This window comes from Dunckerocampus dactyliophorus, chromosome 7, assembly GCF_027744805.1.
Source record: "Dunckerocampus dactyliophorus isolate RoL2022-P2 chromosome 7, RoL_Ddac_1.1, whole genome shotgun sequence".
Classification (NCBI taxonomy): Eukaryota; Metazoa; Chordata; class Actinopteri; order Syngnathiformes; family Syngnathidae; genus Dunckerocampus; species Dunckerocampus dactyliophorus.
Window position 1 is genome coordinate 25,457,538 of NC_072825.1, and position 25,299 is coordinate 25,482,836.

General features: G+C 41.5%; 1 protein-coding gene across 5 annotated transcripts in view; it reads right to left on the reverse strand.

Moving 5' to 3' along the window:
- ptpn3 (protein tyrosine phosphatase non-receptor type 3) overlaps window positions 1-23,134 on the reverse strand; it is a 35,950-nt gene extending 12,816 nt beyond the window's left edge. For 2 of the 5 annotated variants that reach the window (XM_054781552.1, XM_054781556.1), the window contains exons 1-23: window positions 22,989-23,134; window positions 22,147-22,344; window positions 21,946-22,076; window positions 15,763-15,897; window positions 15,581-15,623; window positions 15,358-15,439; window positions 11,912-11,956; window positions 11,770-11,822; window positions 10,415-10,532; window positions 10,208-10,295; window positions 10,027-10,115; window positions 9,895-9,958; window positions 9,593-9,795; window positions 9,390-9,515; window positions 9,159-9,320; window positions 5,972-6,068; window positions 5,810-5,884; window positions 5,682-5,738; window positions 4,242-4,398; window positions 3,958-4,133; window positions 1,259-1,349; window positions 1,117-1,178; window positions 883-1,029 (exon numbers count right to left, since the gene is read on the reverse strand). In XM_054781552.1, the coding sequence (XP_054637527.1) occupies window positions 883-1,029; window positions 1,117-1,178; window positions 1,259-1,349; window positions 3,958-4,133; window positions 4,242-4,398; window positions 5,682-5,738; window positions 5,810-5,884; window positions 5,972-6,068; window positions 9,159-9,320; window positions 9,390-9,515; window positions 9,593-9,795; window positions 9,895-9,958; window positions 10,027-10,115; window positions 10,208-10,295; window positions 10,415-10,532; window positions 11,770-11,822; window positions 11,912-11,956; window positions 15,358-15,439; window positions 15,581-15,623; window positions 15,763-15,897; window positions 21,946-22,014 (2,139 nt within the window). In that variant the 5' untranslated portion in view covers window positions 22,015-22,076; window positions 22,147-22,344; window positions 22,989-23,134. Of the gene's footprint in view, window positions 1-882; window positions 1,030-1,116; window positions 1,179-1,258; window positions 1,350-3,957; window positions 4,134-4,241; window positions 4,399-5,681; window positions 5,739-5,809; window positions 5,885-5,971; window positions 6,069-9,158; window positions 9,321-9,389; window positions 9,516-9,592; window positions 9,796-9,894; window positions 9,959-10,026; window positions 10,116-10,207; window positions 10,296-10,414; window positions 10,533-11,769; window positions 11,823-11,911; window positions 11,957-15,357; window positions 15,440-15,580; window positions 15,624-15,762; window positions 15,898-18,030; window positions 21,896-21,945; window positions 22,077-22,146; window positions 22,345-22,988 lie in introns of those variants that run through there. The other 3 variants (XM_054781554.1, XM_054781553.1, XM_054781555.1) reach the window with 3 other exon arrangements.
- Window positions 23,135-25,299: the final 2,165 nt, after the last annotated feature.

The following is a 25,299-nucleotide window of genomic DNA, read 5'->3' on the forward strand; positions in this document are numbered from 1 at the left end:
CTATGCCGAATCGGACCTCCAGTGAGATCTACCGTGGCATTAAAGGGTCAAAAAGCATTTTAGCAACGCCAACATTAAAGTAAGACTAATAGTGAATGGTGTCGTGACAGGAGCTTAGACCACCGCCAATCCACACGGCATTAATAGTTTGTTATTTATCTCGGATTTAAGTGTCTACGATGTAAAGAGTACTCCAGGACTACTATTACAGTGCTAATAAATACTAATTCATAATAAATATATTAAAAAATACAACTTGTGAATACATATGTATTATTAATAATAAAAATGTTACTACAACTACGCCCTTACTTTATTATTATCCCTTTAACTATCAATCAGGGTATGCATGAATTAGTATACAGAAATGGGTTATGCAGTATTAATATTATCATTATTATTATTATGTGTGAATGAAGGTCTTGTTATTTAGTCACATTCTTCTCCGCCTCCTATGTTGTGCCAACTGTACATCACACCGAAATCATTATAATTGCATAGCACAGAAATAGCAATTACAACGTGCTCCAATCTGGTTGTCGCTGCCGTGTTTCTCCTGTTTACTTCCTGTTCATTCCTGAACAAATATGAGTGTTGCACGCAGCATGAAGGGTGTCTAGCAAGGGTGTCCAAACTGTTAAATGAAAAAAAACAGGATACGGGTGGCCACTTTGATCAATTTTGTGCATTAAAGATGCCAAAACCAAGGTAGGTCAATATATGCTAACAAAACATCCACATCTTAGCTTTGCAGCAAATTGGTGTAATATCGGATAATTTATCTTATTAATAAAAATTTAAAAACAAGCCGCGGGCCTAAATGGCATCCAGGCCACACTTTGGACACCCCTGGTGTAGAGGAACTGGTGGTAGTATGTATACCCGCCCCCTCTCTGTCAGAGTTGTAAGCATGATGATGGTGTGAGACTGTTGCTCCCAAACAGTCTGCCAAAAGTGACTGCAGGTCTGTGGCAATGGACCCTGAGCTGCAACGTAACGTAAACACACACCAGACACCGGAGGCGCCAACTAAGAAACAGACAAATAAGCACACACAGTTAATATTCAGTGTTGGTTATATGCGAACGAGGCAAAATGTGCCGCCCTAATGCGCACCGTGATGTGACTGGCGTTGATGTAGTCCTCCTGGCCCTGGAGAGTGACTCTGGTGGCGTCATCTGCAAGCAGAGTGGGACATCAGCGCTGCAGCAATCAGCAAGGTTAGGAAAAGATCAAGGGTGAAAGAGGAATCGCTCACAGGGTAAAATGTCCCGATAGCGATTCTTCTCCATGTTCTCTGGAAGTCGAGCGCAGCAAAGGGACAGGCCGGGCTTCCTCTTGTATAAATTCTGGGAATGACAAGAATGCGAGTCAATTCACATGCATGAACAAATACCAAAAAAAAACAAAATACAGTGGACACACTGAAGTGAAATGCCTGGAAAGTGGTACACTTGGGAGTTTAACCACATCTCAGTAGAAATAGGCCTCAAAAGTCAAGTAAAACTTAATCTATAATAAAACTTAAAACTAACTCAGCTGTTATTATGCATAGTGCCAGCAAATATTGGACTTCATCAGAGGGGTGCTCCATGTTTTCTGCAATGTCACCAAAGGAGGGGAATGGCAAAGGAAAGTGTGATGATAACTATAGAACTAGAAATGGATATGGAAAATGAGCAACACAATTTAAATTGTAAATTGCAAATAGTTCATGGTGACATCAATTGTTATTTTGATGTAAAACAACCCCTTTTTTGTGTTGTTTATGTCGGTATAGTTGCAGGGTTTCCTCTACATGTAATTGATCGTGGCAGTGCGCCACTACAAAATAAAACCTACCACACCTTAAATTTTTTTTTTTTTTTTTTTACTTGAAAACAACAAAAACAAAAAGTAATATATTGTATGAATGGCTATGTATGTTATATAGATACATATGAAGATTATTATTTAAGCACATATTGACCACAATTCGTTTGAAAACTATTTAAAATTTCATAAAAATGTTTCACCGCACTTTATTTTCATAAGCATGCCTTGTCTGCCTTGATTGGCACTTGCGCATGTGTGACCAAACACGAGACACGTCATGTGTTGACTTTCACTTTGTTACTTATTATGGGGAGAATGAATAATAGCTCGTAAAATGTGTAGTCAATTGCCAACAACTTGTCACAAGTGATCGCTCGCATTTCAATCTCATTCCACTTTCTGGTATTTTTGTTTACATGCCTGGCTGGCGGCATCTAGCTAGCTCGTTTTTGTCCCACTGGCGAGCTACAGACTACGATCATCATCACTACCTACCTTTTTAAAGTGTCACTTAACAATCTTGCTCTCTTGTTATCATTTGAATGCTTCTGGCTTGTCTTCAAAACACATCGTTGTGTGTCGAAGTTGTGCAACAGAAACACGTCGTGTGTCCAGCTTTAGACAGTGACGCTCTCACAGGGGTCTCCGACAGGTCGCTCACCAAATAATATTTGCTTCACCTCTTAGTATTTTTCTAAGTGTTCTATTCAAACATGACACCTTTATTTAATAACAAATGAGCACACTGAGTGGAGATGTGCTTAGCAAATACAGTGCAATTTAAATATTGGCAATGCTCTCAGCAACTTTGCCATTAAATTAACAATTTTCAAATGTTCTCGGTTCATGTTCTGTTAGGTGTTGAAAACCGGTAAAGAAATAATAAATAAATAAGTCATAAAAAATTGCCGTTTGTCATTTTTTTTAAAAAATTGCAGACGCAGCGGCGGCACGACATGGCGGCAGCAGTCCACCCTCCCATGTAGCCCACCACCACAGCTTCAAAAAATCCTCAGGGAAACCCTAAGTTGTTAAGATATTTCAGCTGTCACAAAAGCAAAAAGTATTTGTGTCAAAGTAAAAGTTCAAATCTAGTTGGAACACAGTAGGAATATTAAGAATACTGTTAGAATGCAGTCAGAATATTTAGAAAGCACTTTGAATGCCGTATGAGTGCCATTTGATTGCTGCCTGAAGCCTGCATCATCATCAGGAATAAAAGCTGGCTCTTCAGGGGCTTCTTGGGTTGCAGCATCTCTGTACTGTCCACACCGGCAGCCGGTGGTGGAGTTCCTCACCTTGGCTCCTTTTTTTCGGAGCGACACGATGTGATGCGAATACGGCGACGTTTCAGTGGTTAGTGACGTCTTAGCGGCAGCTGGCTGCGTTTTCATGTGATTATGCAGTGTTCCAAATTACATCTGAACGCATTTGAGAGACAATTGGGAAATTTCCACTGCATTTGAGCAGCAATCGAAAGATTATAACAGCATTCAAAGTGCATTCCAGCTGAATTCTTTTGATATCAACATATATTCCAGCAGCAATAGAGATGCATTTGAGCTGCATTCCAGCCAATTCAAGGCACATTAGGAGAAATTCCGGCTTGCCGTTTCACTTCTCCCTCGAATGCGATCAGAATGTTTGGAGTGTTGGAATACCACAAGAACATTTAGAATGCAGTCAGAGTGCGGTTAGAATACCTTTTGAATGCCATTTGATATTTTGATATGTTGAAAGTTTTTAACATGAGCAAAACATTCGGTCTGGCCACAAGAATGGAATGCACTCAGAATGCAGTCAGAATTTTGAGAATGCACTTCGATGAACCGGAATAAACCAGGAATTGTCATTCTGACGACATTCTGGCTTATTTCGCCTCCTGTGTGACTAGGGTTTGATGTGGAAAAATCTTAGAAGTCAACCAGCATCACAGAACTGATTTTTTTTCTGGTTCCACTGTATCGAGTCAGTCAGTATCTCTTTGTGTTGGACCAGTGAGGATTAGGGACAACATCTGTCCTAAAGAAAAGCATTTTACGATAGCCCGTGTAACTGCTTGGGACTGGCTAAATCCTGCTTAAAATGAACACAATTAAAAGACATTTAAGTGCAGTGTGCAAATACACTATGCTCAAATACCTCAAAGTGGAAGCACAGAGTGCCGGACTGAATCCCTCTCTCCAGCTGTCGCATCGATTCGTCCAACGTGGTGACCGGCTTCGACTGGCCAGGTGACTGTGGCCCGTCTCCTTGGGAGTGGCTGGTGAGGGTGAGGGCGGGAGGCAGCTGGAGCAGTGCCGCCACTCGGCCAGGACCTGGATAAACAAGGACATTCAAGGTGGCCATGCCTATTAGATGACGCCAAGGGTTGACACACCGCCTCCTCAGCACATTCCTCCCCATTTGCATTTCCACGAGCAGACCTTTGCGTTTGATGAGAAGGGCCAGCTCTCGTGAGTGCGACTCTCTGCTGGCCCGTATGAACATGACCACCTGGTCGTGTGTGTGTTCAGAAATGTCTCGACCATTGATGAGCACCACCTGGTCTCCCTCCAGCAGTTTGGGCTCACATCGGCCGGCCTAGAGATGAGTCAGGGTCACTGAACAGCAAATATTTTCACTCCACCCAACTAATTACTTATCCACCCATAGGAGACCATCATAGACTGTATATGAAGGTGGGTGTGGCCCTGGGGTTCGTGGGAAATGTAGCTGTGGGATTTGTGTAGCTGTGTGAAGATTCCACAAGAACTGATGACACTTTTTACCAAGAAGTCTAGAGAACAGGGATGCCGACTTAGCCGCAAATTAATGTCCGCCATGATGGTGAGCAAGAGAGGTGGGCGGGGCTAGGCGGACAATAGTGTACAATGTATTCACTAGCTCTGAGCGGAGTATAAAATTGTATAAAATTAAGTTATAAGCTGTGCGTACACTTTGATAAAATGGATGAATGTTATTTACTGAACACAATGAATATATATGTGTATATATAGTGTTCCCTCGCTACATTGCGGTTCATCTTTCGCGGATTCGCTGTTTTGCGGGTTTTTTAAGTGCAATTTTGTATATATTAGAGTGATCTATTGGTGCTCTGTTGTATGTGTCTGTTATTTTCTTTACTACTGCTACCAGTAGAGGGTGTTGTATACTCATGTGAGTGTTGAAGACGAGTGTATGGAGAAAAGACGTATTCCCTCCACAGCCAATACAGTTACTGTAACTTGCAGAATTTATAGATAAATTATTGCTGCATTTATTGGGGGAATGCGCAGAGCATGCAGATGGTGTGGCTTCAACAGTCCTGCAATAAGCTACAAGAGTAGAAATTCCCAATTTTGTGATTCTGCAAATTTTGGCAACCACTTTACAATAAGGGTACCGTAATAAAGGGTTTAAAAATTGTTTATAACTAGGTTAATAATGACCTTATAAATGCTTTATAACTCAATAATAAACCAACGTATAACCATCTTCAACATGGGGCTAGGCTTCACTAATAAATATTTTAAGCTAGTGCCGCACATAAATCTTGGCTTATTGACAACGTAGTTAATAACTAATTTTCATATTTAAAGTATTCATAAAGTAGTACGCACATGTATATTAAGATTTCCCATACCGTCCAGTTAAGTCCACTAAACCTCCATGCAAACGTTTTAAATTTTAAAGTTTTTCAACACTACATGGCGGTAAAAAGAGAATCCAATGTGACAAAATGATTCATTATTGTGCTTTAAGCAGATGATCACCATATATATAGCTTGAAGCATATTTTGTCCTCAATGATCTACCAGAGTTGGCTCCATGCCGGACATTAAAAAGATTGCTAGAATGCTTATGTTCCTTCATGAAGGTCTTACCGGAGAGTCAGGTTTAACTTGGGATATGGATAGAGGCATCTTCTGATCCACTCCACCCTATGAGAGGTTACATGGAATATTAATGGCGTGACGTGCGACATGCCATCAACAGTACTTGTGACACTTACTTTAACATTAAAGCCAAACTTGCCCTCATGATCAGGAGCAATGCGGATTAGCAGCAGGTCGCCATCGCATAGGGCCTGGTGAATAAACACTCCCAATTACCACACAATATGCATGGACTATACCTGAAGGTGTTTCCAAAAGGAATGTTTCTGATGGCTGACCTTGTTGTACACAGAGCTGTTGACTCCATCCTCCTCTGCTGTACTGTCATCAGCTTGTAAGACCTCGTCCATGCCTTGGCTATACAGTCCGGAGAGTCTGAGGGTGATAAAATATATAATGAGTGGTTATCGGTTAAATACCTTGATGGCAATGTCATGTCACGCTCATCGCATTTTAACCACAACCGATCATCAAGTCTTCTAATCTGCAGGGTTTCTGCACCTTTTTTCAAGCTTACAATGTGGAACCCGTTTGTGTCGACGTCCCTCAGATTGGCTGACTGACATAAGCGACACAAGTGGTTGTTAACAACTGAAACCAGTCATTGCTTGCATATTTACGGGTGACTTTGGCCAGACACATAAGGCGATTGGGCGATATTAAAGTATTTTGAAGTCTATGGCAGTTTGGTGGCATGGTTTTCCTCTATTTGTGCACATTTCTATTTTCACATTTATTTTACACTCTTATCTAACAGAGACGCTGTCCTAATTTTGTTGTATGTCTTGACTTATGTCTTCAAGCTTTCGCAGATGCGCAAATCTTTCTTCTTGTGGCTAACAATCTGCATTTCGTGAGTTGCTGTGGTAGAATCCAGGTTAATACTGCAATGCTTTTATTACGACGCTTACTTTGCAATGAACAGGAAGTCACGTCTTAATGCTTACTGTCGTGACACTATACAGTACATTTCGTGTGATAATGATGAATTTAAGAACACTCCAACCTATGTTGACATAAATGGACCCATTTTCATAGAAATGATCTACATTTTCGACAAAAACGATCAATCTTGTATGTCGACATGGACTTAAGCAGGCACTTTTTAGTTACGGTAAAATACGGTGGACCGGGACTTCACAGGCTGTCAACATTCAAGTTGAGTCAAGTTTTCATGTAGGTCTACCTGCATACCTAAATTGAACCTAAATTAACTTCTAAGTCACTAGCGCTGTACACCGAACACACCAAAGACTATACTGTAAACACTGCATAAGAATTAAATGACACAGTATTAAAAAAGAGAACAAATTACTTTTATCCCTGTGGTTTATTGGGAGGAGGAAGTAGAAGAGGCTGGAGAAGCTGCAGGGGAATCTGCAGAAAGTGCTGAGGAAGAGCATACAGGATCACTTCCTGTATCAACATAAGGCTCACTGGGATACAGAGTTGATTCTGGTCTCCCAGCCACAGCACAAGCAAGCTTTCCATTTCAATAAGACGTCAGAGTTGAACGGCTAAGACCAAAAGTGTTCTCAGAGCTTCTGATGTTGGCCATTTTCACCTCTATGGTGACGGCATAATGGACTGCAAAGAGCTAAATAGTAAGTGACGTGATTCACTCGGTGAATGAAACACACACAGTACAGTATCCATTCATGGCGCGTGAGACACTGCGAGGCGAGGCGAGGCATATTCGTCCACTGCGCATGCTGAAACAAGTTAGTCCGGAGTTTACAGACCAAATTTGAGTAATTTAAAAGGGTGCGTATGTGTTGACTGGAAAGGACGTACATGGCAAGAGCTCTGCTGTTGATATTAGTTTTGAACTATTTTGGTGCTTTCCTGACTACACTTCACGAACACAAGATCAGAACAGTTCAGGCGCCCTTAACTTTAACTCGGACAGGTGAGAAGTACAGATTCCTTGAAATAAAGAAGTTACAAGTGCTGACAGCTGCTAGCAAGCCAAGCTAACCGGCTAAGTGCTGAAGTTCAAAGCGGTTGCCTAGCAACAATGCCAAACATAAAGCAAATACCATCCCTGGAAATCCGGGTTCAAAATGATAAAAGTGGGCCAGTCTGGCGGTCGAATGAGGAGGATGACCCCTCGAATGTAAAACCAGTTCCAAAATTTGAAGATCTTCTTGAGAGCAATAATTTGGTGTTATTTCACACCTTGAAGCAGGAGATGAGAGAGCTACAGCAACAACCTGCAGCACAAACAAAGCAAGATCTAAGAGGCCAGCTACTACAGATTGCATATGTACAATCGCACAACGACAGCCTCTACAAAAAACTCATGGAGATCCATGATGAAAGATGATAATGCTGCCTTGCGCGTTGCTCTTAAGAAGGATAAAAACCCTACGGAAGAAAAGAGAGCACTATGCAATGATATCAAGGTTATACAGGATGATATCAAGGCACTATTGGAAGATAATGCTGCCTTGCATGTAACTCTTGAGGAAGAGAAAGAAACAAAGGAAAATATCACTGAGCAAATTTTAAATCAGATCAGAATGCGCGAATGACCGATGTGATCCTCACAAAGCTCCAAATTACACCCAGGTAAAAAGATAGGGCAGTCCAAAACGGAGGAGCAATGGCCTGCTCAACATGAAGTACTGGAAATAGGAGCCCATGTATCTACATTCAATGACACTCACAGTACAACATGAAAGATCGCAGGACAGGAAGACCTGGAAGTGGAAACCTTTAGCTATCCAGACTACAAATGATTGTACAGGTGAATGGTATAGATCCGGACAACAACGGGGGAAAAGGAATAACTTTTTTGTTTGTTTTGTTTTTTGTTTAAAAAAACTGCTTTTATTGTATGGAAGAATAATTATTATGAAAGAATAACGTAAAGAGTGAATTAGTGCATGATGAATATAGGAAGTGAACAAATTAGCAATTGATGTGAAACGGAGATGAGGTAGGATTAAATAAGATCTACTTCTTCCTACTCCTTTTCAGACATGTTGAATTGTGAATTGTAACATGAAGCATTTCAAAGTAAACTGTATGCAAGTTCGAAATAAATTTAACCATAACCATAACTACAAAGCGACGAAAGTCAAAACGATTTCACCAGAGGATCACCTGTCGTTACCCTACCTCCTCAAAAGCTGTTTGGGAGCTAATATGTTGTTTGGGGACAAATGTGTTCTTCACCTAAAATCAAGTCTGCTTGCCTGCCAGATTCAAAACAGGCAAATCATCTCAATTAAAGAGCAGGTGAAATAGTTAATTTTCATTTTCTAAACAAGCAAATCATCCAGTAAGATATCTATTTCTATTTGAAAGACATTGCTCCAAAATTCAAGCCTTTTTTAATTAAATTGAAGGGGTTTTTAAGAGTTGCAGTGCCCCATGAGAAACCCACTTGATAAAGTAATCTGAGATATAACATTTCTATTTTAAAACACAAAAGGGAAGGGGAAGAGACAATATGCGTACTGATGCAGTGAAGCATCTCCCTCGCTGCCCTTGCTGCTGCTGACGGACGTCCTGTATGTGTAGAAGACGTCCTCCCCCTCACACATGTCTTTTAGTTCGCCGCTCAGCTCCATGGACGATGGGCGGATTTTGCGGATGCCATGGCGAACGCGAGGACTCCGCCTGTCACAAAGACACAACACAAGATGATTCAGGTGAGATTGTGGACTCCAGTTTGGACGGAGGCTGTACCAGTTGGGGGTGTTGGGGGGCGATCTGGACGGAAGGCTTTTGGTCTCCAAATATTCAGATGAAATGGATCTCCGCAGGACGGGGTTCCACACCATCCCGCCTACGACGCGTTGGCACACTGCACCACTAGAAATTGCAAAGATGGAAACAAATCTGTAACCTTTCAGTATTTAAGCCAAGAAAACTATGTATTCAGTGCACACCTTTCATTTTTACTGTTTGCCAAGCCCAGGTGATGTGTTATCAACTTCCTGTAGGAATGAACTGTACTGTTGTTGTGCTTGGGGCTCCTGGCGGTCCGGTTGCAGCTGAAAAAGGAGTGATGGTCCACACAGGAGCGCCACAGATTCTTACAGGTCTTTGGACAGGGCAGGACCAGCGACACCACACAGTCTTGGGTCTCCCCCTGCAGCATAGCATGGGTTAAAGTCACATGATCTCTCTATTATAAGTGGCACAGGATAAGCACAGAAGTTATGGTTATCCTTACATGGTTAGTACTTACATGTTTTCGTTTGAGATGTATAAGGAAGCGCTTCCGCTTAAATGAAATCTTGATTATATTGGCCCTGTGCGGGAATATAAAATGTCATTCATTGTGGCAAACAACAATCCAATTAGTGTGGCCATCACTCACCAGGGAAAAAAACTGGAGCAAATCATATTACAGAATATTGCAACACCACTCGATGCCAAGCCCACCATTAGAAGGGCATTGTTGGTGTCCTGTAAAGACAGAGAACGATGACCACGGAAGGACGTTTTTAAAGAGGAAGTTGAGCATGAAATAGCGGTTTTAATGTAGGAGGCCATGATACCAGGGCGGTGTGCAGCTCTACTCCGTACAGTTCCAATGTTCGCGCTGTGTTGAGGAAACACAACTCAGCCTCACTTTGCTTCAGGCCCCTACATGTGTGCGCACACACACACACACACACACACACACACACACACACACACACAATGCATGGCGAGCAACTCAAAGCACAGCAGATGTCTGGATGGACACAATGGAAAATCATTACTTATGTTGTGGATGTAGATCTTCCACTTTGGACAGGAAGTCGTCATCCTGCTCAGGGATAAAGTGGCATTTTGACAAGTAACCACTTTTCTGGGATGGGCAGTGATCCCCCAGCTCAGCTAAAAATCAAAGAGATGCAGTCAGTAGGAGATGATGCAAAATATGGACTAAAGTCTTCAGACACAGGATTACTCCACCATAAATGCTCCAATTAATGCACGTGTGGTCAGCATCCAGAGGTAGTATCTACATCTGCATGCGCTTTAAAATGCTGCAACTCAGCTGTTGGTGATAAACGCATGCGTTTAGAGGTTGAATTATGCTACAGCGACATCGCTCTGGCGGCGTCTTCCTCTAGTGGTTCTTCAGTGAAAGGGAAGAACCGGAAATGATATACAAAGAAAAGCCAACCAATCACAGCTCTGTGGTTTGCGTCGCCGTTACGGCAAAGTTAGAATTTTTTGGAGGTGCACGTCAAACTCTGGCAGAGGGTTTTGAGGGGGCAAAGCCAGCTCAAGACTGGTACGGCTCAAGACTTTGCTTACTGTTGACAATGAACTCATCATTGCTATTAATGCTGGCTGAGCAGTTTGCTCCTCACCGCTATTACAACATTGGTTCTGTCACTGTGTTGTGCAGTATCCTTGTTAATAAATGACCATGTGGTCAAAGACAGTTACGTTTTCCTTTCAGCTTTCTCATGCACTCCAGATCATTACTAAAATCAAGCTGTAATATATAATGGGAGTTCACGTTTCAGAAACATCATCCTCTCTCCAATTACCACCTACTTCCAAGGTACGTCCCGGCTATAATTAGAGCATTTACAGTATTATTTAATCAATCAGGGGTTAGGCTAGACCTGTCATTTCTCAATAAATGTTCATTGTTAATTTGAACAGGACATTTTGGACAATTGCGTGCATCCAGATTTGTGGTAACAGTATGGGGAAGGACTCTGGTGCTCAAACCACAAAGGTCCACAAAGACATAGTAGTTGACAGTGTGGAAGAAGACCATTAAACCCCTTGAACTAGAATACAAATTGTCGGCCAGGCCCTTTCTCAGGTCCAACATTACTAACCCCTAACCTCATAAAAGTTCTTCTACATGGATGAACGGACAAAGCAAATCCCACAAATATACATCAAAATCATGCGGAAAGTCTTCCCAAAGCAGAATCCCCAGTTCCATATTTTCTTAAATGTTCACTTCCTGGTGTCCCAATACTTTTGCGGCATAGGGGAACTGAATGAGAGCTCCCGCAGACTATAGAGCATATTCAACAGGCGTAATTATCCGCACAGATGTTATTATTACGCCATTAATCACTGGTTGCTCTGGGAGGAGACTTACACTGCACGGCATAAGAGGCCAACACTACAGCTGCACTCAATGGGCACTGCAACCTGCAATCACCATGACACAATGTAACAACTATTAAAAGTGCACAAAAATGGGGTGGATGGTTGTGTTCAGGCTTGTTGTGCACACTCACCTGCCCTCTTTAATATCACTCCTGATCTGGAGGAAGTAAAGGTGCCTGCAGAGACCCAACAATATCCACGTTAGCACTCAAACATGAGCAAATCTGTGTGAAAATATTTTTTTTATTTTACAAAATGGAATAATGACCTTTCCATGAGACCAGTTACGAGGTAGATGCTTAACAGACAGCTTGGGATCCAATACAAGAGCTGTATCAAAAACTGAGCTTTTATAAAGATCTTCAGTTTGTCAGACATGTACCGACTAACCAAAGAATGTTTATTATTGTATGACTATTGCACAGTAATTTGCACTGCATCATAGTGACAGGTGCCTACAATAGTACCATAACATTACATACTTTATTGAAGGGGACGAAAGAGCCATGCAGAGGATGTTTCATTCTAGTATGTTACAAACTTAAATTTAAAGAGTAAACAGTTAGAGCTGTATACTTGCTCGCGTCAACTTTATTGTAAACTTCAACAGTAGGTACAATCATCATTACACACTGGCCCAGCTCACTTTCTGTAATTCAAGAGATTCAAGAGTTTTATTGTCCTATGCACAGTAAAAGAGGTAGTTCTACTATGCAATGAAATTCTTGTTCTGTTCATTCTCCCAAAAAAGAAAGAAAACACAAGAAAATGATTAAGAACATAAGAAACATAAATACCAATAAATTAAGCAATAACAACAGAAGAGACATGAATACCAATGAATGAATAAATAAATAAATAAATAGAGTTATGAGTGTGTGCGTGTGTTGCGTGCGACGTGTGTGAGTGCTTCGTTGAGAAGCCTGATGGCCTGTGGGTAAAAGCTGTTTGCCAGTCTTGTGGCCCTGGACTTCAAACTCCTGTAGCGTCTGCCTGACGGTAGGAGTGTAAATAATGAGTGTTGTGGATGTGTCCTGTCCTTGATGAGGTTGTGTGTTCTTCGTAGGACTCAAGATTTATAAATGTCTTGCAGTGAGGGGAGGGCTGCCCCAACAATGTGCTGTGAGGTCTTGATCACCCGCTGGAGTGCCTTCCTATCACGTGTTGTACAGTTGCCGTACCAAACAGTGATGGAGGCTGTAAGGACACTTCCGATGCATCTGTAGAAGCAACTCAGGATTTTGGGGGACATGCCAAATTTCCTCAGTCTTCTCAGGAAGTACAGTCTCCTTTGGGACTTTAATTTAATTTGTTGGGTGTTGTGAGACCAGGTGAGGTCCTCGCTGATGTATGTGCCAAGGAACTTGAAGGTTTTCACCCTCTCCACCTCAGTCTCATCAATAAACAGGGGTCTATACGGCTCCTTTTCCTTTGTTCTTGGGTCAATGATCATCTCTTTAGTCTTATCTGTATTGAGAAGGAGATTGTTATCATGACACCAAGCTATGAGGTCCACCACCCCTCTTCTGTATGATGTTTCAACGCCACCAGTGATCAGGCTGATGGCTGTAGTGTCATCCGCAAATTTAATGAAGCTGGTGTTGTTCTGGGAGGCCACGCAATCATAGGTGAAGAGCGTGTAGAGGAGCGGACTCAGCACACACCCCTGTGGGGTCCCAGTGCTCACAATTCTTGAGCTGGATGTGCGATTGTGGACTCTGACTGACTGGGGCCTGCCTGTGAGAAAGTTAAACACCCAGTTACAGAGGGAGGGTGACAGGCCAAATGTGAGGAGCTTATTTGTGAGTTTGTGGGGGTGACTGTTTTAAATGCAGAGCTATAGCTATAAATAGCATTCTGACATATGTGTCCTGGACCTGTAGGTGCGAAAGGGCTGTGTGGATGGCAGTGTTGACTGCATCATCAGTGGACCGGTTCTTGTGTCTCTCTTGAACTGTTCCCTTTGCAACCTGTGTTAACTGGAAACCGCTACATTACAATTGTATTGTAACAGACGCTACCTTTGCACTTTGCTACGACATCTTTCTTGAATTCAATAGTGTTTCTCACATTCTTTATCGAAGTGGTGGAACTTGCAATTTTCTTTGGCCCAATGGTGGGTTATTTTGGAGCCGTTAAAAAAAAAAAAGGACGTAAACACTATGAAATATAAAGTGCGTTTGAACGCCTCATCAGAACAAGGCACACTGTGCTTATTAGGAGGAAGGAGGAACACAGAAACTCAGTTGTTCATTGTTCTGTATAGATTCTCTGAACAAATAAACCAACCACACACACATACAAAGATGATTAAAGGATTCCCTGCCTGGATTCTGTCTCTCGTGTCCCAACTGTAAAAGAACGACTATACATTTTTCACAGAGAGTCACCAGCACGTGGATGCATTGTTTGGGCACTCGACTCCACAGAATGATAAACAAGAAAACAGGCCAGTGTATTAGGCGCACTGTTTGGCTGTACGGAAATTGAGACACATTTTTGGCAGTAATTTTAATCAAAAACTGAATCATTTTCACTGGGCCTGATGCACTTTAGGCAGGTGCTGGCAGTTTTTCACATAGCACGTAATTGGGATTCACTTATTACGCCTATAAAGCCATAAAAAAAACGTCAACAACAGTCCATTGACATGCCGTGGCCTGCATACTAACCATGCTATAGCGACGCTGTTATTGTAGGAGCTAACACACAGGAGCTACTTTTCTGGCGTAGTGACACGTCTGTGGTTAGTGGTTAGCACGTTGGCCACACAGTCACAGTCTGGAGATCAGGAAGACCTGGATTCAATTCTCCCTTGGGCATTTCTGTGTGGAGTTTGCATGTTCTCCCCGTGCGTGTGTGGGTTTTCTCCGGGTACTCCTGTTTCCTCCCACATTCCAAAAACATGCATGTTAGGTTAATTGGTGACTCTAAATTCTCCGTAGGTATGAATGTGAGTGTGAATGGTTGTTTATCTATATGTGCCCTGCGATTGACTGGCGACCGCCTGTCGCCCGAAGTCAGCTGGGATAGGCTCCAGCATACCCCCGTGACCCTAATGAGGAGAAGCGGTATAGAAGATGGATGTATGAATTAATCGGCCTAGATGACCAGCCTGGTGGAAGACACCGGGTTTGCAGACTGCTCACTTACTTGGAGCCCCGCTAGAACGCCATCAAACTATGTACTCTTACATCCAAAGTCTGCTCAAAGAAGGCTTCACCAGTGATATATGTTCTCTTGAAAAAGTAAGTCAAATATGTTTTTGTCTAAATGAAGGTGGTTCCCTTTTTCACATCTTATAGCCAATAGCAGGGGTGCAAAAAAAAATTATATGGCGTGCTCTCCCTTTTCATTTTTTAATAATTACCTGTTTTTTGGGGCCCCTGGCAGTCAGGGGACCTTGGAATTGCCCTAACTTTTCCCCCTTATACAGCACCCCTGGCCAATAGCACTCATCATAAATAAATTGAAAAATTTACGCTTAATCTATGTGATCGGTATCGGATGATTTCACTCATGGATGATCGGAGCATCCCTAATTAGGGGTAATAAAGCAAAATATTGGAGTGAGTACCTTGTCTGTTCGTGTTGCAGAGAGTTGGGGTCAGAAATGAAGAAGCGCACTCTGAAGTTTAGGTAAATGGGATATGCGAGACCTGCAGATAAATGTTAGTATGTCAGTGTTGCTTTAAATCCACAGTCACCTCAATCATCAACAATGCCCCTCTGTAAATATTAAAATATACTAAATGAGAGTCATTCTGAACAAACACAATGAATTATCTGAAGATGAATACCTTTTATCTGCTTCTTCAATGGTTTCTCAGGCTCCAGCCATCTCTGAAAGAAAAACTGATTCAGCATAATTGCTTAGAGGGGGCTTAAAAAAAACATTCATGGAAGCGCACCCTGTGGTTGTTAGGGAATGAGAATGTGCGATACGTTACAGTGGCTGGCTTAATGTGCACGAGATGCTCACAGGCGAGTGTGTGTTGGCTGTGATTGAAGGGACGGCTGTGCTGGACTCTCTGATCTGCAGACTGAAGAGCTGTCTCTCTTGCAGACCCAGGTGGTCACACACTTGGTCCAACAGAACTACGCCTTCATCCTGCTTCTGAAACATGGACACAACAAATGACATGAGGCGCAGCCAACATGACTGACCGCAGTATTTGCCCCCCCACATTCTTCAATCTTTTGGAATGCGGCCCTGGGTGGAAAAAGTTTGGACACCCCTGATCTAGACAGAGCCAATCATCAATCATTTTTAAAGGCCATCTGTGGTGCAAAGCTCATTATTTTACAGCTGATTTGCATTTCTCACTTCTCTCCCAATGTCTGGAAGCACTTAAAGAGCACTCGATTCAAGAAACTCATTTACTAGAAACTGAGGTGCCCTGTGATCTATTGCTGCAGCAAACACACTACTGTGCAAAATGCAAAAAAAAAAGAATACAATCCCTCGTCTACCGTGGTCAATTGGTTCCAGGCCCTACCGTGATAAGTGAATTTCCGTGAAATATGATTCCTTATTGATGAATGGAATATTTTCATAGTTACAGCATAGAAAACCTGTTTACTGTTTTTAACATCACTAGAGCCCTCTAAACAGGAAATAACACCCCTACAGTCACCTATACAGTCATATTACCCAACACAGTAGACATAATAGGAGTAAATAAGCAATTTAAGAGATAAATAAGACATAATATAGCATTCCTTGTAATTTTTTTTACTTCCAACAGTGGCTATTGTCTCATCAACGTAACATTACTTACAGGGATGTGACGGATACTAGTTTTAGACGAGTATGAGCATGAAACGAGTACAGCTCGCCATTATCAGTAATCGTGATGAAGGAAAATGCTCACTGGGTAACTACTTATGTATTCACTCTTCACGCTCTCTGATTGGCCAGTTACACACAGCGACCGCCCCTACCTAGACAGACTCCTACAGCCAGAGAGAGGAGCCGTGCCTGCCAGTCTTTCACACACAGACACAAAACAGACAGTGACTCTGCTTGCTTGGGTCGACTCCAGCTCACGTTCTCTATTTTGCTGTATTTGGGTCCACTCCAGACGGGGTTTTTTTTTAGGTTTTCCTCAGCTCAGCTCGTATCTAAAGTTACTTTGTAAACTTGTTTCGTTACACACACGGTGCATGACATGACAGAGCTGTAACCGGCTCGTGTTGCGTCGGTCACTGACGGTGTTTTGGGGTTTTTTTTCTCCCCGTCTGCTTGCTTCTAATTTGGCTGGTGATATAAAAGCAGTTTATATCAGTTTATAAACCACATCCACTTCCGATTTATGCCCTCTCCACTCTGAGTACAGGTATGGATACAGATCATTTAGATGTGAGAACAGATACAGATAGTGGTGTACTCGCTCATCTCTAGGAAAATACTACATATCATCACATCTTTGAATGCATCTTCCGAATTCCTTTTATTTCTACTTCAGTTCATTTAGCCATTTTCATGCTTGCAAATGCTTAATGTGCTTAAATATACATATTTTCTTACTAATAATAGGCCACAAAACAGTGATTAATTAATAATGAAATTGTTTTTGAAAAACTGTAATAGAGTGAAGAAGCAAAATTCGAAGTGTGAAGTGGCAAAGGATTACTGTACTGATTTTTCAATAATTAAATTTACACCGAAACAAAATATAGATTACTTTAATTACCGCATTGACCCAGATATAAAACTGCATATATCCCAGGAAAAAAACAGACAAGATGTCTTACATTTAATATGGTGTAAAGATGTATACATGCAGAAAACAGAAGAGGAGTTTTGATGGCAATTTTAAGATAAGCAACGCTAAGAAATATAATAAGACACATTTTTTATAGCCATCTGACTGATGATGAAACCATGATAAATGTTTTTAAACTGTCTTGTTAAAGAGGGGTCTTATCCTCAGTGTCGTCTTATAATCAGGTCAATACAGATTTTTTTACTGCAACTACTCAACTGCATTTTTGCAATACACTAAGTCCCCAACTAACGAACACAATTGGTTCCAGACGACCGTTCTTAAGTTGAATTGTTCTTAAGTAGGGGAAAAGGTAATATTACCAATTATATAGGTACTACATGTACGTATATACATATACAGTATATGCGTATGTATGTAAATATGAGTTTGGATACAGTAGTAATATTAAACGAGGATAATTAATGAAAAAAACAATAATAAAAATGATATAATAATACGTAATGATAAATGTTATTTACCTTTGAAGAGGAGTGGTCGAGCATACATCGTTGGTAGTGGTGGTGGAGGAGGAGATATTGGGAAAAAAAGGACAAATCGCCGTCGTCGTTAGAGTCTTCTAAAAGAGGTAGTGTTCTGTGGGTGGTGTAGAATTAAGCAGGCCTATTAACTCTTCATAACTTTAATAACAAACTGTGCGGGTTGCATCGTACAGCTACAACTTAGCTTTTCTTCATGTCTCCCCCCCTCTTCATCACCTGTTGGTCCTATTAGCAGTGTCACAGTGCCCTCTACTGGTCAAGCATGTGAAATATGGACTTATAAGGCAAAACACATGAAAATATAGACCAGTCGGCTTGTATTCGTATCTCCGAATGTTCGCTAGTCGGATGTTCGTAAGTTGGGGACTTAGTGTAATATGAAATAATACAAGTATATTTTTTGCACAAATTAATGAAATATACAATTTTTAAGACCAGTTTAAAAAATTACAAGAATTTACACTTTGCACTGTTGGATCTTACGTAGGTTCTAAGTAGAGCTTCAAAATGCAAAAAGAAGAAACGGGAGTGAAACAAAAAAATTTTTGAGTATGCGATTTATTGCAACCATTAAAAATGAAATTGACTGTTCATCAGCTAAAGTTGCAAAAGTTTAAGACCGCAGACTTTAAAACGTGAAATGAATGTCATTTTCTGTCAGGTATGCACACTATCGTGATCTGTTGATGGCAAAGGAAAAAAAGCTTTCTCTCTTTTGGTCGGATTGTTGAGCTGCATAAGCAAGGCTTCTCATAGCGCACAATTGCTGCTGAGATTGGACACAGTAAGACAGTCATTTAAAACTTCCTCAAAGATCCTGAGGGTTATGGAGGAAAAATGTAAAGTGGTTCATTGGCCGAATGGCTGTCCATCAAGACACGGGACAATCCCCGCCCAAATGAAGGTTGTTACTGGAGTGCAGTGCAATAACCATCAGACGACATCTGTCACAGAAGGGTTTTAAGAGGAAAAAACGTTTTCAAAGGCCGCATCTCCTTCAACGCCACAAATCTGCACGTTTGGAATATGCACAAGAGCACCAAACATCCATCCATCCATCCATCTTCTATGCCGCTTATCCTCAGTAAGGTCGCGGGTATGCTGGAGCCTATCCCAGCTGACTTTGGGCAAGAGGCGGGGTACACCCTGGACTGGTCGCCAGCCAATCGCAGGAGCACCAAACATGGGACTTTGTGAAGTGGAAGAAAGTTTTATTCTATGATGAGAAAAAATGTAACCATGATGGTCCTGATGGCTTCCAACGTTACTGGCATGACAAGGAGATCCCACTTGAGATGTTTCCCACACTCCACAGTGGAGGGAGCGCCACCATGATCTGGGGTGCTGTTCCTTCAATGGAACAATGGAGCTTCAGGTTGTGCAGGGGCGTCAAACGTCAGTTGGCTATGTGGAGATATTGCAGGGGGCATCCCTGGTGACTGAAGGCCCTCGTCTGTGTGGTAATGACTGCTTTTTCAACAGGACAACGCTGCACTTCACAATGCCCCCCTGACAAAGGACTTCTTCCAGAGGAAAAAGCTCATATAAGCTCAATAAGCCCCCTGATCTACATCCAATTGAGAACAATTGGGGTTGGATGGCAATGGAAGTTTACAACATTCCCACTAGCTTCCTGGAAACACTGCCATCAAGCATCCATCCATTTTCTATGCCGCTTTTTCTCATTAGGGTCGCGGGGGTATGCTGACTTCGGGCGAGAGGCGGGGTACACCCTGGACCCAATCACAGGGCACATAAAGGCAAACAATCATTCACACTCCCATGCATCATTTTGGAATGTGGGAGGAAACCGGAGAAAAACCATGCATGCACGGGGAGAACATGCAAACTCCAAGCGGCGATTCGAACCTAGGTTTTCCCGATCTCCTGACTGTGTGGCCAACATGCTAACCACTTGGCTACCGTGCGGCCGGCATCAAGCATGTCCAAAACAATTTTTGAGGGGATTAACAAGACTCATTACTGAGTCTTTTCTGAACATTTAATTTCTGTTTTGGGGGGGTTTGGGTATTTCTGAGCTACGGTCTTAACCTTTTGATCAGCTGATCAACTGCTTATTTCACGTTAATGCTTGCTTGCAATAACTTGCTTACTCAAAAAATATTGTGTCTCACTCCCATTTCTTCTTTTGCATTTTGAAGCTCTTTAGAAGCTCCTTAAGATTCAACAGTGCAAAATGTACATTTTTCAATGGGTCTTAACATTTTGATCAGGAGTGTATGTTACTATGTCACTAATTACAGTTAACAAAAAGTCACGATCGCGTTTTAATTATTGTAACAATCGATAGCAATTGCCATTTATATTACAGTGCAGCTTGTGCATATTCTGCTCATAAAATAGTAAGAACTTCCCCCAACATATGGGAACCGTACAATCTTAGGGCCCTGTCACACCTTGTTGATTTAGGTGGCGCATGCCTGACGTGATCATTTTGATGGCATACTTTGAACTGCCAACGTTTTTTTCCATTTTGGGCGTATACATAGCATATTCATAACAAGTTGGACGTATACATGACGTATTAGTAGCTTATATAGAACGTTTCTATAACTTATAGACAACTTACACCAACGAATGCGTAGCGTGTTGCCGGCGTTCACAACTTATGCCCAACGCCAGTCTAACTTATGCAAACCGCACGGCAGCATATGGTCGACGATGACGTGCCATAGCCTATAAAAAGACTGCCACTTGATGACTCACCTCACTAGACATCGCAGTGTCAACATCACCATCATGCCAAAGAAAATTTCGAAGACCGCTGCCAAGAAGTATCAGGGCAGAGGGATCCATCACCACCCGCAGCCTCCCCCTCCCACTCTCACTCTGATGGAGATGACGCAGGTTCATTCCCAGTGTCACAGTGCCCTCTACTGGTCAAGCATGTAGCAGTATAAATATCTTTCAAGGCGTCGCATAATGTACTTTATCTGTACTTTATCTCCATCTCCTCTTAGCCAACCCTAGCCAAGAAGAGAGTCAAGAAGACACCGGTTTGTCTCAAGGTATGTTGACGTATTACGACTTGTGCGTAACTTACAAATAACGTGTGTGAACGGGCGTCAACGATCGCATAACTTATTGCCCGCGTATGCGGGACGTATGAATAATACGTTGACATACGTCGAAAAGTTTTGTGCATGCACAAAATTTTTGGACGACTTGGACGTACTACGACATATGCCGGCGTGCTTCAGCGTGCTCTTAACTTACACAAAACTTACCCACAACTTATTCGACGTACGCCAGCGTATTGGCCAAATTTTTCATACGTTGGCGTACGCTGGCTAAATCATCAAGGTGTGACAGGGCCTTTATACAGTGGTAGACATGTCAGACTAAAGTTGACATAAGCGGTTGTCGACACAATCAAAAATACTCCTTGTTCCCACATTTACTTGTGATTTTTGGCAGAGACATAAGGATCGGCTTGAACGGACACTTTTTAGTAATAATAAGAACACGGTGGACCAGGACTGGATGATTTGGTCAACATCGACGGGTTGTCGACACAAACAAGTTCCACTGTATTTATTATTCAACTAGAGATGCCACACAGTTGCCGCCAGAAAGGGCAACACTGCTATTGCCTTGCAGCATGTGTGCACGCTTGTGTCTAAATCGCCGGCGGGCTCCGTTTGACGCGATGCGCTGACAATGCAAACAAAAAAGGCCACGAAGCGTGACAACTGTATGAGGTGAGCTTGTCCTTGACACCGAGGTCACTGATGAACAGGAGACGTGGATCAATGCAGAGCAAGAATGGCGCTCGGACACAACAATCATTAGCAGAGCGCGGTGACAGATAGCAGGAACATCTGATCTCCTCATACGCACAGGCAGGAAACGCTATTTGTGTGTGTGTCATACATTTACTCTGAAGGTCTCAATGGTGCCGTCCAGCAGCTGAATTAGGCAGAGCAAGTCCGGTTTGGGCATGTCTGTTACCACGGTAACTGCCCCCACCACAGTGGCCCTTTAGCTCGTCACAGTGAGGGGTCCTGGAAACACATACACACACACCATCACAACAAAAATGATCCACAAGGCCGGTGTGAGATGTTTCCTCACTGTTGTCTGACAGCACCTCCCTCAGGATGACATTGCACGTTGAGTAATGGATGAAGCAAAAGGCCTGCAGTGAGTAATGCAGCATGAATGTGAAGGAGTGACTCTGAAAGTGTGTGTAGTGTCTTTATTGTTAGGCCTCGGTCTCAACACGTCCCCGTCCCTCTCACGCTGCATCTCGCCGCTTCTCTGCACTGGCGGCTGAATGATAAGAATGTTAAACATTTTTAGAGCTGAAACACGCCCACCTTTGCAGCACACAAAAACATACACATGCACTAAAAAAAAAAAAAAAAAAAAAGTCTTTGCATGCATGCATGAGTGTGTCCATTCCTGTCTGCGCTTCCAGGTAAACGATTAATGGATCCCACTCAACAAGGGACCCACAGTGTTTTTTTAGTTAATGTTTGAACACGGCAACACACTTGGAATGTATTAAAAACTAAGCTGATGGCTTGTTTTCCACAGCCTCTCACAGACTTGGCCTCCAATCAACTAACATGTACATGTTCTTATAAAGAGGGGACAATCAGCATGTACATGCTAGCTTCTCTTAGTGGTTAACATCTATTTGTAATATGTTGACATGGACTGAGATATTGTAGATGAGGGACTAGTAAACAAGTAGTTAGTGTACTAAACAAACCAAACCAGACCTGATTTGGAAAGTAAAAATCGTGTCAATATAAACGACAGTGACCTCTCTGTACTTTGCGCCGAACAAGGAACCTGTTGACAGCCTCAAGTTGAGTCAGCTACACCCTAAACACGAACAATCGCCTTGCTAGTAAACTTTCCTCCAAATACGAAACAACTTTTTTTGTTGAGAAAAGAGTAACGTCTACCTCAGTCATCCCGCTTCAGAGACGAGTCATACACACGAGACAGACCGCCGAGGACACCTCAGGACGGCCAGCGGTGTCCGAGGATCCAGGTACAGGAAGGTAAATATCCGGGACACTTCTCATCAAGCGCTGCCCTGATTGCGCGCAGTCCCGCCCCGCCCCTTAGCGCTGCGCGCCCGCGAGCTGGAAGCCACGCTTCCCGGGGGCGCGCACGTAAAGAATGGGGAAACAACTAGTGGGACAACAACTTGGGGTGGGCGATACTGTAGATTTTGGCAGGATTCGATACCAAGTAAATACAGTATTGCCGATACCGATACTTTTTACTTGTGATTTTTGGCTTTAATTTATTGACCCTGATTATGATAAGAATAAAACACAGTACAAAGATTTTTATAAAACATTTTAATCAACCAACGTACTTGTGAACAATAATTAATACAATTTAAAATAAAGTAAAAATAGTAACAGCATAATACAATTATTACCTTTATTGAGTTTGTAAACAATATGATAATTTATAAATAGAGCAATATAACAACCCAACTGGTCAAGACAGACACACGCCTCACAGAGCCTGCGGTTCTGTTTGAGGTTTCTTCCGTAGACGTTCCGTTTTCCTAGCCTCCGTCACCAAGTGCTTGCTCATGTGAGGTTCGGTTCGTTCTCTTTAATGTATGAGGAGAGACCTCATGCTCCATATGTAACGTGCCTTGAGATAACTTATGTTGTGAATTAGTGCTATATCAATAAAATTGATTTAGCTTCACTATATAAACATAACAATACCGACAACATAAAATTCTGAATTATGAAGAAAATAAACTTAGAACTGAAAAATATCAATCTCATCACGCTACTATTGATCCGATACTGATACTACCCCTGGTATCGATGTTATAGCTATTTGAATGGATCCGCCCACCCACTACCAACTACCACCACTACTCCATAACAATAATGCAATATTCACAGGTTGAAAGCATTGTTATTGGTTTTGTTTATTTAGAAATCATTTCAAAAGTATGGCCTGAGGGCTATTTGCTGCCTGCGGCTGTTGTTTTATTGGCCCGTGGTACATTCTAAAAATATAATTTAACAAAAAACTAAAGCAAAATCAGCAGTCAAAATATTAAGAGAAAAAAATTGTAACGTAACAAAAAAGTTGTAATTTTACGAGAATAACGTCGTAATACAATAAGGAAAAATAATGTAATATTAGTAACATAAAGTTGAAATATTTTTAAAAAAGATGTTTTTCTTAAAGTCAAAATATTATGAGAAACAAAGAAAACATCGAATAAAGTTGCACTTTTTAAAAAATAACGTTGTAGAAAAGGTTATATTATTATGAGAATAAACTCAAAATTGCATAAGAATTTCATTGCATAGCAGAACTACCTGTTTTACTGTGCATATGACAATAAAACTCTTGAAATATTAAGAGAAAAAAGTTGAAAAAAGTTGCAATTTTACAAGAATAAACTCGTAATATTATGAGGAAAAGTAATGTAATTTTAGCAACGTAGAGTTGAAATAATTACGAAAAAATATGTTTGTTTTTTTAAAGTCATAATATTATGAGAACAAACCAAATAAAGTTGTCGTTTTTGGAGCAAAAAGTTATAATATTATGGAATGAAGTCATAATATTCCGAAAAATAAATTTACAAAGACTTTTTAAAAAGAAAGTTGAAATTTGGAAAATAAAAAAAACAACAACAAAAATGGGAAAGAAATAGCAAAGAGCGAAGTTGATACTACTAATAAGCTTTTTCAACAATGTCACACAGCTGAGATGCTTTTTTAAAAAATATACTTCTTAGCATATCTACAAGTGTTGCTTTGCAAAATATCAAAGTAGCCCTTGGATCCTTTCATTTTTCAAGAAAAAAGTTTTGAAAACCTTGATTTAGAACAGGTTTGGGCAAACTTTGGGTCACATTGGGTTAATCAAATATAGGTGGCATCAAACAGAACGACATACTTTCTCACGGTGCAACAAAACCAAAACATAATGCATCCACAGCAAGTTAGCGTATCGCATAAATCAACAACTAAACGCTAAACATAGCACATAATTTCAAACTATTAGTTCCAAACGCCCGCTGTGTAGTCCAGCTGCAACAACAATATGAACTACGAACAATAAAACATTGGATATCAAGAATATGTCAACTCCTCCTTGTTTACTTCCCTGACAACCTCCTCAACATATTTTTTTCTATCTAGCAAAAATGCAACAAAATAAGACAAAATGTTGGGAGAACAAGTACCAAAAGCTACCCAGCATGCCTAGCGGCGGGAATAT